The following is an 18,143-nucleotide window of genomic DNA, read 5'->3' as shown; positions in this document are numbered from 1 at the left end:
TAGTATTCATATTTTAAAGACTTTATTCTACAAAAGGATGCAAACATTTAACTGAGATCTACTATAAAGCATTCCTATTCAAAAGGAAGTTAAAAAAAAACAGGCTGTTTAGGATACAGAGTAGATACCCCAATTCCTATAACTCTCCACCTTCAATTATGCAGCTTCTATATTGTGCAAATACCATAATGAGAGAAAAACACAGCCCCAGGATTGTTAGCCTATACATCCATAGTATTTCTCCACAAATGTGGTTCTGTGTTTTGTTCTTGAGGAATTTCTTTGTTGCTGTTACTTAATCCAGGTTGAAAAGGGTTTTCATTATCAAATCTGGAACAACTAAGCACACACTGGGAGGATAAATCCAGGTAAAAAGTCTCTATGGTATAAGTAGCAAGGCCCCAGTTACCATACATAGATGTGTGCAAAGTGCATTTTTGCTGCTGACGTCATTCAAACTGGACTACGATAGAATTCCAAGCTCTGTTCAGAATATGATTACAATTGCCTACGACAGTCTACAGAAAGACAACTTACATACAGTGGAGGCATTTGCCCAGTCAAAGAAAGGAATCCTTTTTGTAGGCTACCATACTGCTGACTTTGTGTATAGTAGTTGTGAAGGTACGAAGACGGACTTCTTCTGAATTAGCAATGAACTGTGGACCGGACTCCTCCCACTTTTCCGGAACTTCCAAATCTTTGTCTGTGTAAACTAGTAAATCAAATGCACCTGTAGGAAAAACAACCATTCTATTACTGCATCTGTATTCTGAATATTAGTATAAGCAAGCTGTACTGCTCTTGCAATGCATGTATAAAATGTGAAATTGTTGAGAACTCTATTCAGATTGATCTCTTGAAGACTGCCATTTCCTTCTTCCCAGAAGCCTAGAGCTCCACCTAACAACCAAATGTACAGCATGTGTTAAATAGGATGCACATAACTGGTATTATGATGGCCAAAACATGTTTTATCCCTCCACCCTTTTTAGAGTCCTTTCTGATTGCATACTGGATTTTTTTGGACTAACATCAGTATCTGGAATGTCATCCCTCCTAGATTGCTTAGAATTATAATTTTTACTATTTATGCAGTTCAAAACATGTACATCTAATCCCATTGACTTAACATTTAGATTTCATTTTTGTTCCAATGTGCATTTCCTTTCTTTGGATGTTAATGGTATTTTGTATATCAATAGTTCAGTAAGACTTTTTCATTCCATGCTTTAAATTGTAATCCAATTGTTTATAGGAATTCAGTGGCAGCACTGGCTCATAAATGTTAGTCCACTTGTCAAACAGGTTGAAGTCCTCTCTGAAGCTTCTGGAGTGTGCTTGGATTTATCCTTCCAAATAACATGGTGGCTATTTCACTGCTTACCTTTGACCATTTATAACCTATGAACACATTTAATGGTAGTGGTTTCAATGCAGACCAATAATTTACTTTTTCACAGAAGACTTTGTTGAAACTTCTTTAAAGCAGTTAAGTTGTAAGTACTTGAAAGTATGTGAAGATAACAATCTGCAATCCCTATTTTCTTTGCTTCATAGCCATGAACAAGTCCCCAAAGACATTTGGTATGTCATTAACATGAAATGAGAAGATACTTACAAGTAGTTTCTAACAATGGAAGAAATGTCACTGTAGCTGTTATTTGTCTGATAACAGATTTAATTTCATCCTGAATAGCCTTCTGAGATTTCTCTCTTGGTGCACTAAAATAACAATACAAGGTTGTCAATAAAGTTTGGCAAAGACAAATGGATTTTCCCCTTTTCTGCATTACTTTATTGCATCTGATGAAATGTTCTCAGATCCATGAAAGCTCATGAAGCAACACATTAATCTAAAAGCTGCCATGTGACTTCTTACTTTTCCTACTGCCATTTAAAAGGCCCAAAGTTCTGGTATGAGCTTCCTTTCATGGGGTCCTGTCTTAACAGGATGTGTGCCAGACGTTAATCATTGTGCATGCCAGTTCCCACATTAAGATGAGTTTTTCAAAGTTGGGAAGTAGTTATGTGTTTGTATGGGTGGTCGGGGGGAAAGGCTATACAAAATATGCAGTTCATAATTTTAAAGAACTTTCTAAGACACATGGCCCCAATTGAATATGAGACTCCGTGGTACAAGCTAAACCATCTTTGCTCTATATATTGTACAGACAGAACTTCCCTGCGTGTTGGTTTAAAATTACTCTTCTTGTTTCTGTCTACACTTGGGTTTCTGTCTGCTTTCTGTGGTGGCCATTTTCTGGTTGCACCAGCACTCTATTCCAGAATTCTAAAGATGCTCAAGTTGGCACCACTGAATTAGAGGCATGCAGCTAAATTTTGGCTAGCAAATTCCAACCAACAAGCACTACTATACATTTCAGGTGGCTCCTGGAGGATCTCTTATGGGTCATACCTTCCTATATATAAAGATTATTGGAGAAGGCATCACCATTAATTCCAGCATTTATTGATGGAACTCAAGAAGCAGAACCTTCTCAATAAATGTATTCTCTGTATAAAATGTCACACCTATGATGTCCAACAAATTACTATTCCCTGTGCTGAAGGCATTTGGGGTATGAGGTTAAAGTTTAATTGCTGTTGCTTTATCGTGTCATGCTTCTTTAATCTGTTCCATTTTATGCTGGCATCATTGAAGTGTTTAAATTGGTGAAAAACTTTTTAATACATATTTATCAACCCTCCACCACTATTGTGAATGTAGAAGACTATAACATTCAAAATAAATAAGTACAAATACATTCAATGTCCAAAGCAGGCAATATTTGTAAAGTGAAGGCCTTATGCAGCAATTACGGCTTTTCTACATTGAGTTTGAGACATCAGGGAAGGCGAATCTTAAGAAAAAGCCCAATAAATGCCACATTTACCCTTTGTTTCAAGCTGCAATCAGACTTACTTTTCCTCCTTTGCAGATTTGTCACATTCAATGTCAAATTGCCACCTTTCAAGAACTTCACTGCTTTCCTTACTGGAGATCACCACAACTAGTCGCTGAACTGAGCACTCAGTGAGCCATTCTGAGAAGAAGAAAAAACAGTTTTCCTGAAATTACAAGCCAGGATTTTAAGAATATTTCCGCCAATAATTTTTTCTTTGAATCAGCACTTCCACTAATTTTCCACATGTTAGGACCTGTAGTACAGTATTAAACATTTCATGCCCAAGCTGACATGTCCCATAACTGTAGTTGTATATAAGTAGAAACTATTGCATACATCTCATACAACTTTTGGTCACAATTTTCTTTCCAAAGGGAAACCACAGGCAATTTAAATACATCCTCATACCCACCACAGAGGAATAAATGTGTTAGGACACCAAGAGCCATACAAATAATTCCAATAGCTGGAATTAGCTTATGGAGCACCTGTTCTCCATTTCTGATACACAAATTGTCTAAGAAAGATTCATCATTCAGGATACAGATATGACATTTACATGGCAGAACTGAATTACAGAATTTATTAATGTCATAGGTGACGTAAGCTTAGAACCCACTGATCAACCAGAATTTAAACCCAAGTACCTTTTAGCTGTCCTACTACATTGTTGAGATAGTTTTTAAGTTCCGAGTCTGCAGTTACAAGCATAGTTAGTCCATATTTCTGGACATGTGTAAAGGTTTCAGCTGGATAGATCCCACGTTGGTATAGGATACTGTTGATGCCATACGCTGAAATAAGGGAAAATATTATGAGGAACTTGTTCACAGATTAACAATATATAAATAACACTCCTCAGTTATATATTCTCTTTCTATTCCATCAATTGCCTTTTAGCTTCTGGGCATTAGGAAAATATCTGTTCTTACTTGTAAGGCTCTAAACAACATGGGGCCTGTCCCAAGTCACTATCCAACCTCACAAGACCTGGTCTCTATGCCACCATGGGGGAAGAATGGGAGGTGGCAACTGGAGACAGGGCCTCTTCATTGGCAGAACCTCACATTTCAAATCTCCCCTCGCTAAGCTTACAACCTTGGGGCTTCAGCAAAACATTGCTTTTTATTCAGGTTTTCAAGTCAAGGGCCCCATCTTTTAAAGTTTCTGCTTTTAGTCTGAGGGCAGTTTTGTAATTATTTTATGCTACTGGATATTCTTTTATGTTCCTAGCTGACTCTTTGTTTTATGCTCATTTTAATGTGGATTATTCTTACATTATGATTTTATTCTGGTGACCAGCAGGCCCCTAGAGAGGCAGCATGTAAATTTAAACAATTAGTTATTCCTAGTTATAAGTACAGCCTGCTCTCGCTTTCTTGGGAGTAAAATTTGTGACAGAGTAGCTCAAGCGGCAGTAGTAGTATTATTATCTCACTTTCAACTCATCCTTCTAAGGATGGTATATAGGCCTCTTGTCCCAGTTTTACTTTCAACAACCATGTAAGCAGCTTGATCTGAAAGTTAGTGACTGGACCCAGGTTACCCAGATTACTTCATATATGAATGGTAATTTGAATCCATGCCTTCACACTGCCTATCTGCTACACCAACTGCTACACGGCAGGAATATTTGTCAGAAATTCAACCTAGAGGGGCAACAAAAAACAGCAATAGAGGTCTTCTATATTGACTACGGTAGCAACAAGAATGCACCAGTACATCAAAGGAAATAACTTCAGAAACAGATTTCCTCAAACTGTCACGGCCTCCTTCACTTTTGACACATTGACCCATTGTGCTGCAGATGTTTCTCAAAACAAAGTCACTTAAGAGATATGAGACATCCTTCTGGACATCCCAAATATAGACACTCCTTCCCATATAGTGATTTAACCCTGGATCAAGAACTGTAGCCGATGGAAGCACAAGTGGCCAGTAGACAGACTATCCTTAAATGTAAAGCAAGTAATTATCTTCACTCATATTTCCTCACTCAGATAAGACCCTATAAGGATTTGTAAAGCAAGATCCCCAGGATACAAAGCAAAAAAAGCACCCAGGATCAGGTATGGTTCACCCAAGGACAAAAGAAAGGATCCCATCTTGGGAAAGGATCTCATCTGTGTTGCATGCAGGCCCCCAGTTCTTCCTGTCATCTCAACAGGTGAGGAGTCCGGCACCTGAGACTCTAAAGACCCACTGCCGATCAGACAATACTGACTTTTAGCAGACTAATGTCTGACTCCATTTAAGCAGTTTCAGTCACTCATGACAGGACCTTTGTCCTGAGGCCGGAACTCGCTTTGTGCATGGCGCTTTGTGGGGAGAGGAATGGGAAGGCGACTGTAAGCTGCTTTGAGCCTCCTTCGGACTGGGAAAAGCGGCACATAAGGGCCAACTCCTCCTCCTCCTTCTTCCACCATCTATAGCTAGAAATGCTAGAAATGGCACCGTCTGCACCTGCAGTCTCAACAGAGCAAGTCTTCTTTCAGACCCAACCTGTTTTGGCTCCGACCCCTCACATGTTCGCCACCCGCAGGCAGAAACACTGAAAGACCTCCTTGGACCGGAAGAAAACGGTTCATCGAGCTCCGCACTTTGGCTCCTCCACAATGCTCCGGCTGCGCATTCGGACGCCAGAAAGCTTCCTCTGGAGCGCGTCTTGTTAGGCCTTAAGGCGCCTCAGGCTCCTGGCCTGACCGACGGAGGTGCTGTCAAACAACTCGGCTTCCCGTCCGGGGTCATCGCCTGGTGCGCCGCTTCTGCACAGGGCGGCTCAAGCGGGGCCTCCGCGGGAGGGACCGGGAAACTGGCGACTCTGAGGCCCGGGGGGACGCCTGCCTTCGCCGCGGGAGCCCCTCTGCGCATCCCAGAAGCCGCTGCTCTGCTCAGGATTAGCGCGGCAAGGAAGACGCCCGCGGCCCTTCGCCCCACTCAGCCCTCATCTCGGACGCCGCCTCCCGCCCCCCCCCCCCCGTTGACCCATCCCCCCACCGCCACTCACAGAAAAACTCGGCCACGGTCTCGGCGCTGCCCCGCAAAGTGATCCCCTGCTCCCGGCTCTGCTGCTTCGCCATGGGGGACGCGAGAGGCCGTGCGGGGCCCTCTCAAGGAGAAGACGGCAAACGGCGGGGGGGGGGGCAGGGTACGGCCCAGGTCAGGGAGCGCTCCTCCGGGCCCCGCTCGCTCTTTTAAAAAAGCAGGCGAGGGGCGTTCCCGCCATCCGATTCAAAACCCGACCCCGCCTCCTCCACGCGCACGTAAAGAAACGTGACGCGGAAGACGACGGTTTTTCCAGAGCGCAGGCGGACGAGGCCACGAGCGTGTTCTCCCTCAAGACGGCGGACGGGGAGTTTCCTCGCTCGCGTCTTTCTGTTTGTTGCGCATGCGTGAAATCCATCGTCTTTTTTCGGGGCTTCTGTTAGTAACCGTTGCCGCACAGAGGGCGGCCTCAGCGGTTTCCTCTGACCGGACGGGCCATGCTGCTGTTAAGGGGAGCGCCGTGTTGGCAGGAGAGCATCTGGGGAGCCACAGTTGGGCCGCCCCTATTCGTCCTGACTAGGATAGGATGCAGGAAAAGGGCATTTTCTTTTGCGTTTGTCTGTTGAATCAGATTGGTCGCGGGTGGAGCAGGCGGCCATACCGGGCCTTTTAAAGTCGTCAATCTTTATAGTAAATTCATTGTCATCCGTGTTGCAGTGGTGGCATTAAAATAAGTCGCCAACCATTACATATAGGGTAATGGGTTTATTGCAAGCTCTGGTACTAGTGTCCATGTTCAATTTAGATATATTTATTGTGGGCAAATGAGCCTCTTGTGGCACAGAGTGGTAAGGCAGCCGTCTGAAAGCTTTGCCCATGAGGCTGGGAGTTCAATCCCAGCAGCCGGCTCAAGGTTGACTCAGCCTTCCATCCTTCCGAGGTCGGTAAAATGAGTACCCAGCTTGCTTGCTGGGGGGTAAACGGTAATGACTGGGGAAGGCACTGGCAAACCACCCCGTATTGAGTCTGCCATGAAAACGTTGGAGGGCGTCACCCCAAGGGTCAGACATGACCCGGTGCTTGCACAGGGGATACCTTTACCAAGGTGGGCAAGGTGTTTGAGATGGGGGGCAAGAAAAGTTTTGCCCTCCCAGTACTCGTGAAAGAGAACTGTCATTATCCAGACGTAGTTGTAAACTGCTGGTGCATTGGACTGTTTTGAGTGGAGAGATATAGGTGACCACTAATAGGGTTCTGTAATTGTCTCTGCAACAGGTTTTCTCTGGGCACCATTCTAACTTTGTTAATCTGTTTCTTCACGTCATCAAGTGGATATTTTAGTTCCAAAAATGTTTATTTCATTTATTAGATTTTTATACCGCCCTTCCATATGGCTTACATATAACGATGGGGGGGAATACATGAAACAGTTTAACATATAACATAGTCAAAATAATTCACAGTGGATTTGAACAGCACAATTTCAGTGGCCTTAATCAAGAATGTAATAGGAACAACAACTTAGCTAAAGCTCCCCAGAGAGTTCAGGCCATGGAGGGGATGTCTGAGGGGGACCTGTGGATGTTGTTGGGTTTATTACAGATCCTTCAAGTGAGGAGCTCTTTTGTCTGTTGGATTGGATCAGATATGGCTGTATACCAGCCTTTTTCAACTTCTTTATTGTTGAGAAATCTCTGAAACATCTTTCAGGCTTCGAGAAACCCCAGAAGTGCTGAGATCATGCACAATATGATTGGGAAGATACCTGTGTACATGCCCCTCCCCTTCCCAGCCTCCAGGCTCATCATTGACCATTTTGGGAGGAGAGGATGGGTTAACATGACCATATATGATCATGTGACCCGATAAATGTTTAACAAATTTTAAAAATATAAAAATGAATTAACTTCCACCCATTCAGGAAACCCCTCCAGGGCTGTCAAGAAGCCCTAGGGTTTCAGAAAACCCTGATTGAGAAAGCCTACTCTATACAGTGGGTTGCTTTAGTATGTTTAAGATCAGTGGTCCCCAACCCCTGGCCCGGACACCGGTACCGGTCCGTAGATCAGTGGGTACCGGGCCGTGGCTCCTCCTCCTCCTCCCTGGTTGCTGCCTCGGGGGCTGCCCTGCCACTTTACCACCAGCTCACCTTTGGTGCTCTCCTGTGGCTGCCATGGCTGGGGCTCCCCCTTGGCGTGGCATTGCGCAGCTACTGCTGGCAGCGCCCCCCTGTGGACGGCGGGAGGTCAGGGGCGCGGCGGGAAAGCAAGTTGAGCAGGGGCTCAGGCGGCAGCAGCGGCGACATCTCTTGGCAAAAAACTACCCCCCCCCCGGGCCTCAGAAAAACTGTCAAGCGTTGACCAGTCCCCGGTAAAAGGTTGGGGACCACTGTTTAAGATGGTAGCTAGAGGCATGTAGAAACATACTGGGAAAGGGTCTGTCATTTCTGCTTTGTGAAGCCTAGTAATCTCAGATTATTTTATTTTGGCACACAATTTCAGGTACTCATTAGTTCTTGATAAAATTATGGGATAAAACCATGTTTTAAAATTAGCGAATGTATTCAGTACAGGCTTGAGAATATTTAAAAACAACTACGGGAAAATGCAAGATGTCTGAAGATTTGATTGAAAGTTATGTTGTGAACATGAGACAAGGAGCATGCTTGCTTACTTCTGTTAACATTCTAAAAAATAGTAAATTGCCTCCCAGTTAACTCAGTTCTTCTGGACATGTTTTATAGCCAGTTTCTGCTGTGCATTAAAATTGAAATTTGGCTTTTAAACCAGCTGTTAATCATGTTATGATAGGAAAATACTTCCACGGCATAAAATGTCCAGAACATCAACATGGAAAACATTTTAAATAGTATTTTTCTTTAATAAGTAAGCACAAAAAAAGATTTCATCAAAATCTTTGTTCTGAACAGTCAATGTTTTTTGCCTCATATTATTCTGTAGGAATTGTATTTTTTGGAAGAAAGTTTTCCCTACAGGTGGGGTTCTAAATATTCTAAGACAATAGTAGTTTTATTAGGGACTATTCAGAATACCATGAAACAATCTGTGAGCTGAGTTGTCCCAAATTCTTTAGTGGCCTAAATGTTCAATAAAAATAAAGTATAGGAAATGAAGAAAACGTTTTGGGATGTAACTTCTAATTTGCCACGTGTACAATCAAAAGGGAGCAAAGGATGAGTTAACAGACTGAATTGAATTAGTCAGTCAGTGCTAGCTGGCTGCAAAAAAAAAAAAAAAAACCCTTCCAAGATGTGCCAATGACAACTGGGATAAAGAAAACTCTTTCAAAACCCTTTCAGAATGTAAAGGCCTCTAGCAAAATAGGTGCATCTTCAGTCCTCGTTAAAACACTATTAGTAAATATTGCTGTAATTTCACAGCAAAGGATTTAGAAAGCAACTCCTTCAGAAGCAAGGAATTTTGACCTGAATTACCACCAGATGGCAGTATTGCATGGGGATTTAGCTCAATTTTGTTACAAATACAGCCATATGCCCATAGAGTTGCAAGTCCACTAGAATATGAAATGCAACATGTGGAAAGAATCAACAAAAACATTTAATAAAGTAAATAGAAGCTATGTTATGACATTTTATTTATTAATTTATAATTGAATTTGTATACCGCTGCTCCCAGCAAGCTAGCTCGCAGCACTTAGGTTTAGGGTTCAGTTGTGTATTGATAACATGGCATGGTAACATGAAGTATATTGATTTGATAATAGCAAGGGAAATATTGAGAACAGGTATTTTCATTTGAATAATTTCTTGTGTTATCCTACATAACTATCATCATCATCATCATTATGAAACATCATAAAGCTCAAATAGACAACTCACTCCTTAACTGACTGGCCTTCCCTGGGGGTGTGCCACCGAGAGAGAGAGAGAGAGAGAGAGAGAGAGAGAGAGAGCACTCTGCCAATGAGGGCCAATCAGTTCAAATTGCACTCTGCCAATGAGAGCCAATCAGCTCAAATTATATTCGTACAATTTACTCCCAACCTGATTGGCCCTCTTAAAAATATTTCCTCAATAGGAGATGGCCCTCAGCCAGGAAAGGCTAATAAGGAATCAGTTCTCTACTTCCAGCTTCCTACCAGTTTCAGAAGACTGCTGGGTGGAAGAGGAGCTGATCTCAGAGCATGCCTTGTTGCTAATAAGTTGCTCTGGCCTCCTGGCCTCTTTCCTCAGGGGGAGCGAGCTGCCTATTGGCATAGCCCCTGCATGCCTTCTGGAGGGGGGGGGGGCTGTAGGAGGCCCAGAAACAGTCCCTTGCTGGCCTTCTGGGACCCAGGGCAGCTAGGAAAAGCTTCTGCCCTGGGAATGTTTACTCATGAATAAGTCATGTGAGGTTTGCAGTTTACAATACGAGAGGGGAGGAATGTTTTTTGGGGGATAACCATCACAGGCACTTGCAGCACAAAAATAATACTAATTTGGGTGAGACTGGGAGGATATTTTTTCCTTTTCCATATGCATGCCATCTTGGTCTTGCTGCGATCTTTCCAGGGTCAGGAATGTTCATTGAGTTTAGGAGGCAGGGCCTCAAGAGTCAAAGGGTGGGCAGGAGTTTTTGCCTTGTACCCAGCCCACAGGAAGGCCATAGTGCAGGTACTCACCCTAGCACCTGTTGTTTCCCTGGGTGCAACAGGCTTTGCCTCTAGTATCCTCTATTTTGCTTTTAAGGATTTCTAAAAATGTGAGCATGTGTACTTTTGATAAGTCATATTGCACGTGTAGCATGTATCTACCTGCATCTATTATTTCATAGAACACACAATGTGTGTACGAACTTTTCCTTTCATCACTATAGGTATTAAGTGCTACCTTTTAGTGGCTAAAGTGTCAGTAAGATCAGGGAGACCAAGTGTGATTTGCCACCCTACCATGGAGCATTGTTAGGTGATGTTTATCCAGACTCACTCACAGAGAGAGAGAGATTAAATCTTTCCCACAGGGAGCATGTGAGGATGGAATGGCAAAGATGTAATGAACTTTGGCTCCCCACTAGGGAGAAAGCAGGGTATAAATGAAATAAATCAATATATGAGGACTATAACAAGTTGGTCTCCGTTGCCCTGCATTTTGACAAGAGGTTTTGATGGGTCTTCCTGAGATTAATGTAACTGCAGATGTCAATTTATCAGCAAACTGCTTAACGAACATTTCATTATTTGCAAACTCATGACCCATAACACTGTGTTTGTTGCCAGAAAAACACCTTGGCCTGTTGGAAAAGGTTTTCAGTTGACTTCTTGACAGTGTCCTATGCAGTGTGAAGAACAGGTCAAGGAAAGGGGGATCATACAAATCCTTTCTGAGGAAGAAATATGGAAAAGAGGGTGTTTCATTCCTTTCGCACTGACTTGATCTTGGGGTGGTTCTGGATTCATATACTAGATCCTCTGAATGGTCACCCACATTTTATAGCTACCTGAACAGAAAGAGGAAGTAGAATGCTCTGTGAGATGGTATAGCTGATAAAGTCTTCCTTTTTTTCCCCTCCATGGAGAAATGTGATACTTTAAAATATTTCATACTTTATTGAGATGGACAGAGTAATGTCAATTTTGTCCTGCGGAGAAATGAACTTTGGCGTGGAAGCTGACAACGTGAGCTATTACTATTACTGAGCTCGTTCACTGAACAAAAGAGAATATTCTTATTGTATTAGCGGTAATACAGTGCTCAGTTGCTAATCCTGAATAATGCACAGTGTTTTACTAATTTCAACAGAAAGCCGATTAACTTTGATTTGGCCATTACTCATTACTTTGGATCCATTCCTTGTCTTTTCTCCCAAGAACTACAAAGCTCAGGCCGTAAAGGAATGTTGCACTGGAAAAGAAATCCTTGTTCATTAGCTGTTCAAATTAAAGTAAGTATATCTTTGACCTATATTTGCATGGTGTTAATTGTGCCTGCCTCACAGGGAAAATGTGCATTTATTTACACATCCTAAAGTTGTGATAGTTGTGTTAAGTGTCATGTTCATTTGTATGCCTGCTGATCATGCTTCTGCTAATTAATTAGCCTGCTTTTAATGTACTATGAACATTGATTTGTAGCTGTGCTTAATTATTATACATTTCTTTTCCAAACAGGAGTGGGTATCTCTATACCTCTGAAATCCTTTTCTCAGCGTTGAATCTAGAAACCGTTTTGCTCTAGATTTTGGGAGTGAACTGCACATAAATAAACCCGTGGAAGGGTATGGTCTTCCTTTCTTAAACTTTAATTAAGTGGTAATGTCATGCATTAAACGGTGATATTTCCTAATCTTTTTGTTTATCATAATAGACCAATGCTGATTGTTCAATAAAAATTTCTGTAATGACTGAAATATAAAAGTTTTATTCTAATGGTTTATATATAGATATCAACTCATTTTATTCAGTTTTATACTCTCTGTAAAACATATTTCAATTCTGGTATCAGCACTATTTATTGACACTTTACCCAGTTGGGAATGACTACTTCTTCTAACTATAATAAGTAGCGGCTGATTTTTCCCAGACTTTATCGGCCCTGTGTTGTGACTATGGAGAATGTTGCTAATAAATGCCTTCTTCAAAGTGACTTTTCCAACTGACTCAGAGGGATTCCAGTCACTCTTTTGATGGTGTTTTAACCAAATACGTGTTGGTTAAATTAAATAAGGTTTCACTGCCTCCTCTGGACTATATCAAAAACCTATAAATGCAAAATGGTTGAGTCACAGAAGCCTTGCTTTGTAATTAACTATTGGCACTTTCCTTGCAAATCAAAAACAGATTAGAGCATAGAGTTCAACATGCCATAATGTGGACACTAATATAATTTTTAAAATAAACTCTTGTGTACCAAAATATGAATTAAAGTAGAATGTATTCAAACTGCTGTTAAAAGGCCAACATTTGCATGTAGGAACATGCTTGAAATATTTACAATTTTCCATTTATACTGCTTACAAGGTAATGATGATCACATAGCTGTATTTTCTCGTTCTGTCTTCTGTTTATCAGTAAAGTAAAATAAAATCATTGAGTGTGATGAAGGTTGTGAATCCTTGCTGGAGAAACCACCGTCTTACTAGACAATCTTTATCTAAACAGGTGCAAACTTATGATTGCTGGATGGTTAAGAATTGTTATATGGGTTACACTGAAAAATGATATAGGGGAAGGATAGAAGAAACCGAGTGAAGCATGCTTGTTTTGTATTTCATTGTATTGAAACAAAATGAGGCAGAGGATTTTTGGAATGACACCTAAACTAATTTTTTAAAATTTATTTTTAATTTGTATTTATATACCGCCCTGAGCTGCAAGGAAGGTTATCAGTTTGATAACTGAATCAACAATCATAACATAACATAACATGTTCAGTGGTGATTTTGAACACAATCCCATAGAGTAGGTTTGTCTGGATAAGGAGGGGGGCGGTTTCAGGGGGCCCAGTAGGTGTTGTCACTGGCCTCAATCAAATGCCTAGTGGAAGAGCTCTATTTAGCAGGCCCTGTGGAATTGTGATACCTTGAACAGGACCTGGATATCTTCTGGGAACTCATTTTACCAGGTGGGGGCCAGGACCGAGAACTACCTAGCCCTGGTTGATGTAAAATGTGCTTCCTTGGAGCCAAGGATCACTAGCCAGTTGGTATTGGCTGAGCGTAGTGCTCCTTGGGGGGCAAAAGTAGAGAGATGGCCTCTCAAGTATGCTGGAACCAAACTGTGTATGGCCTTAAAGGTAATTACCAAAATCTTAAGCTTGATCTGGGATTCAACTGGTAACTATTGCAGTTGTTGGAGAATGGAACAAATGTGGGCCCTCCAAGCTTTTCTTGTGAGAACCCTGGCTACTGCATTCTGGACCGGTTGTAGTTTCCAGATCAGGGATTAGGGTAGGCTCGCGTATAGTGGGGTGCAGAAATCCAGTCTAGAGGTGACTGTCACATGTATCACTGTGGCTAGGTGATCCAGGGCCAAGTAGGATGCTAGTAGTTTGGCTTGACACAAGTGGAAAAATGCCCGCCACACTAGTATTGTGACCTGTTCCTCCATGGAGAGGGAAGTGTCTAGGATCATGCCCATAATTCTGGTAGAGTGAGCCATTGACAGCTGTACTAATCGTGATTTCTGTCTTGGTCTCTTCCAGCCCAGCCACAGGACCTCAGTCTTTGAGGGGTTGAGCTTCAGATGAGTCTGCTTGAGCCATCCCATAACTGCTTCCAGGCATCTGGTTTAAGATTCTGGGGGTGAATCCGGGAGGTCATCCATTAGGAGGAAGAGCTGGGTTCCATCTACATATTGATGGCACCCAAGCCCAAACCTCCGCACCAGTTGGGCAAGAGGGCGCATAAAGATGTTAAATAAGATTGGAGAGAGGACCGCTCCTTGCAGAACTTTGCAACGCATACTGTGTATATACTGTATATAATTAAGCAACCAGCAGATTGTAGACCAGTCTGGAAAAAAATATAGACAGAATCCAATTAACATAATGGTTTGATAGACAAACAGGTATCACTTGCAAATTTTCCTTCTGTTTGCCACCAGCAGGAGTTGTGCAGGATTAGGGATGCCAGATCAGGCTGGGAAACTCCTAGAGATTTGGGGTGAGGGTAGGGATCTAGTGGGGTACAGTGCCCTAGAGTCCACCCTCCAAAGCATCCATTTTTCCCAGGAGAACTGATCTCTGTGCTGTGAAAATGAGCTGTAATTCCAGGGGAATCCCAGGTCCCACCTGGTGGCTAGCATCCCTAAGGTAGGAACAGATCCAGTTTGCAAGCGGTAAATGTCACAGTTCTCAGTATTCTGTCACCATCAGTAATAAACTATCAAACTTGTATAAGATGGGACTACCAACACTACGCTTGTTATTTAAAACAATAGCATCCAGATCAGAGTGGATTTAAAATGGAATTTAACAAAACAAACGTAAATTGGTGCTCTTCCTCTTCCTTTTTTATGTGCTGCATTTTCTTGAAATAAGACAACTACACTTTTTCTGCAGCCGGACAAGAGGGCGCTTACAGTTAATGAACTGTTTATATGCTTCTTGACAGTTGGCAATACTGCTTCCTAAAGCAAAAAGTGAGAGCGAATTCCTGGCTAAGGTCTCGTATCGTTTTCGAAGTACGTCCAAGTAGGGCTGTGTCAGAACTGCTGTATTTTGATAATTAGATTATTTTAAATAAATAGTTATAAGAGACTGTCAGCCAACATACATATTTTTAAATATCCACAATTGTTGCAGAAAATCCATTTTAGTGCAAATTGGGGAGAGTTGTTTGCCTCCCAAAAATATGAATATAAACGTTGGAAGGAATACCAAGAAATCCAGTTTCAACAAAACTGTGTTTGCATACAGTCTTCTCTTACTTGCAGCTGTACTAACAAAGCCAAACTCCCTTTAGACTTCAAGCTAGTGTTTTACAAACTAGCACAATGTAGCAATTCTTTATTAACAGTATTATCATTTTAAAAATGGATTCAATCCTAAAGCATCTTGGCTCTTGTATTCTGTAAAACTAGGGTTACAATATTTTGAAAAGCTAAAAAAAAGAGGACATTTCTTGACTGACTACTTCAAACAAGGGATATTTCAACTATTTGTGATCATTGCTACTAATCAGGCATACAGGAGCAATCCAATCCAAAAAGAAGATAATTTTTATCACTTTTTAGAAAGAGCCCCAAAGAAGATGTACACCAAAAAAAGGACCTCTGGTAGCCGTTAGAAAATGAATAACAGATAATTTATAATGTATAAAATATCAGTTTAAAACCAGAAACTAAAATCAAAATTGAATTATTCAGGAGGGCTTTTTAACAAAGGTCTTTTATCATCCTCCTTCTGTATAAAGTGCAAAAGTTCAATCTCATTCAAGCACTACAGGAAGCTGATAAGCAGTATCTATTGCAATGTGACTCTAAATATTTCTTTGTATTCTCAAGTAAATTTGATTGAAGCTAAGGAAAATGCTCATGGCACATTTGAGTGTATGTGTAGTTCTCTATGAGAAGGCACATGGAACTCCTTGTTTTTCTCAAATAGGCACACAGCTCAGCTTTACCAAGCAGTAATATCAGGGCTCTCTCAGCCTCACCTACCTCACAGGACGTCTGTTGTGGGGAGAGGAAAGGGAAGGTATTGGTAAGCTACTTTGAGACTCCTGGTAGAAGAGGCAGAATATAAGAACCAACTCTTCTTCTAGAAGAATTGGCAGCTTCGGAGGTTGGACACTAATGCTTTTCATCCCCTCCCCTCCCCAAACTCTACCCTCCCCAGACTTCCTCCCCAAATCTCCAGGAATTTCTCAAACTAGAGTGTGGGGAGCCCCCATGTGGTCTCATATTTCTAATTCATTCACTATGCTTAAGAAATGCTCATGGTGGGGTGGAAGAATACACTCCTCAACACTTTTCAACATCATTTCAACTTTTTTTTTGCTAGAAGTTTTTCTAGGTGACATTTTAAATAGAACTTTAATAGGAATTGTTGAATATAATATACAGGAGAAGTTGTAATGTACACAACTGAAACAGGTCTTCTGTAGTGCTCCCTGAAGTTATGTCCAGCTATAACCTTGGCCAGTTTAAAATGGAAGGCAAAGGAAGTTTACTAAAATGATACAGTCAGGACAATTGATTGTCTTGAAAACAGTTATTAAAAAGAACATTTAAATTGCAAAAATATAAGCAGCACATTTAAAACCTAATCTGACAACACCTACTTATTTTGAAATAGATCTAAAAAAACATTTTACAGGAAAGATAAGGAAATCATGCTTTAGGTATAAAAGATCCATAAAAGGAAAGGCAGTATTTCTAACAGAGAAAGAGGCGTTGCTAAATTGTCAGTGTAAATAAGAGCTAGTACTGTGTAGTCAAGAGTATCAGACTAGGATCTGGGAGACTCATGGTCATATCCTCACTTTGCCCTGGAGGTTTCCTTGGACTACTTGTTAATTCTCATCCTAACCTACCCCATAGGACTGTTGTAAAGATAAAATAGAGAAAAGGACAGTGATGTAAGCTGCTTCTGTTGGGGAAAAAGGTGGGATATAAATGAAGCAAGAGTTTACTCCAGATGAGATTTGCCAATGCTTCTATAACTTCTTTCCCTGGCTTTATATTATAATTTGTAGTCAGATAAATAAGCTCTTACTCTCCTATATTGTCTTCTACTGTATGATTGTTGATTGCACTAATATTAAGAATGCAGTGATGACAGCTGTCAAGTTTTTCTGTAGGACCAGCAGATGGGCAATAAGACACCTGCACCTGGCCTTCCATCACCCAGAGGCACATGCTGCAACATTTCTTGTCCTACTTAATTCGCAGAAGGCCATTTGCATCCTGGTGCTTTCCACTCCAACCCCCTTCAATATATGAATTGTGCCATATGGTTATAAGTTCCCTGTAGAAGGACTGAGAGGATATTAATGTATTCCTCCATCTGCCAGATGGGAACAATCAAAGGAATATGGCAGCCATCTATAGCACCTATACAGTGAGGAAATCCAGGTTTTCTGAAGCCATCCATTTTCTGTGTAAATGAATTTGTTTAAGTAATCATTTTGCATTCAGACATATAACAAACTTCAAGGAAAACAAAAGTTATGTTGATTGCTGAATACTCTTATTCTTTGGAACAACCCGAGTATATACAGAGTATACTTTTGGTATGTTCTAAGAACTGCTCCCCAGTAAAAATGTCATGTGACAAGGAATTAAAGAAATGCCTGCAGCTTGAGTGAATAATTGCTGACATGAAATATTGATGCGATAATGCTAATTTCTCAGAAATAATCATTTTTAAAATAGCATAGCATCTAGGAAAGCTGTTTTCTGGAAAAGAATTTTCTCAATGACAAACACACATCAATAATTTTATTTTTCTGCTATTTCCCACATCAAACTGCTGTGTGCTACAGAGTGAGAGAAGGCAATATTCACCATGTATCATACTGTGGTGGCTAATCTTCATTTGAATGAAATTTGATTCCATTATGAGGATTCCTGATTACTGAAGTGTTGGCTGGGATGCATCTTCTACATCAAAGAAAGTGGGCCAGGGCATCCTAAAATTCTTTATTGTGTTGTTGTTGTTAGGTGCGAAGTCGTGTCCGACCCATCATGACTCCATGGACAATGATCCTCCAGGCCTTCCTGTCCTCTACCATTCCCCGGAGTCCATTTAAGTTTGCACCTATTGCTTCAGTGACTCCATCCAGCCACCTC

General features: G+C 41.3%; 2 protein-coding genes across 3 annotated transcripts in view; one reads left to right on the top strand and one right to left on the bottom strand.

The window, feature by feature from the left end:
- On the bottom strand, positions 1–6,205 carry MAD2L1 (mitotic arrest deficient 2 like 1). Its single transcript, XM_077300438.1, has 5 exons — positions 5,917–6,205; positions 3,557–3,703; positions 2,927–3,047; positions 1,622–1,725; positions 1–733 (listed from the first exon to the last, which is right to left on the bottom strand). Exons 1-5 carry the CDS (start codon positions 5,987–5,989, stop codon positions 561–563), a joined length of 618 nt encoding a protein of 205 aa, XP_077156553.1. The 5' UTR covers positions 5,990–6,205; the 3' UTR covers positions 1–560.
- A 26-nt stretch (positions 6,206–6,231) lies between these two features.
- REC114 (REC114 meiotic recombination protein) overlaps positions 6,232–18,143 on the top strand; it is a 32,180-nt gene continuing 20,268 nt past the window's right edge. The window contains exons 1-3 of one of the 2 annotated variants that reach the window (XM_077300431.1): positions 6,232–6,326; positions 9,953–11,794; positions 12,021–12,127. The gene's annotated coding sequence lies outside the window, so the exon portion shown is untranslated. Of the gene's footprint in view, positions 6,327–7,100; positions 7,131–9,952; positions 11,795–12,020; positions 12,128–18,143 lie in introns of those variants that run through there. The other variant, XM_077300432.1, reaches the window with a different exon arrangement.

Source organism: Paroedura picta, chromosome 10 (assembly GCF_049243985.1).
Source record: "Paroedura picta isolate Pp20150507F chromosome 10, Ppicta_v3.0, whole genome shotgun sequence".
Classification (NCBI taxonomy): domain Eukaryota; kingdom Metazoa; phylum Chordata; class Lepidosauria; order Squamata; family Gekkonidae; genus Paroedura; species Paroedura picta.
This window is presented reverse-complemented; position numbering and strand designations above follow the sequence as displayed.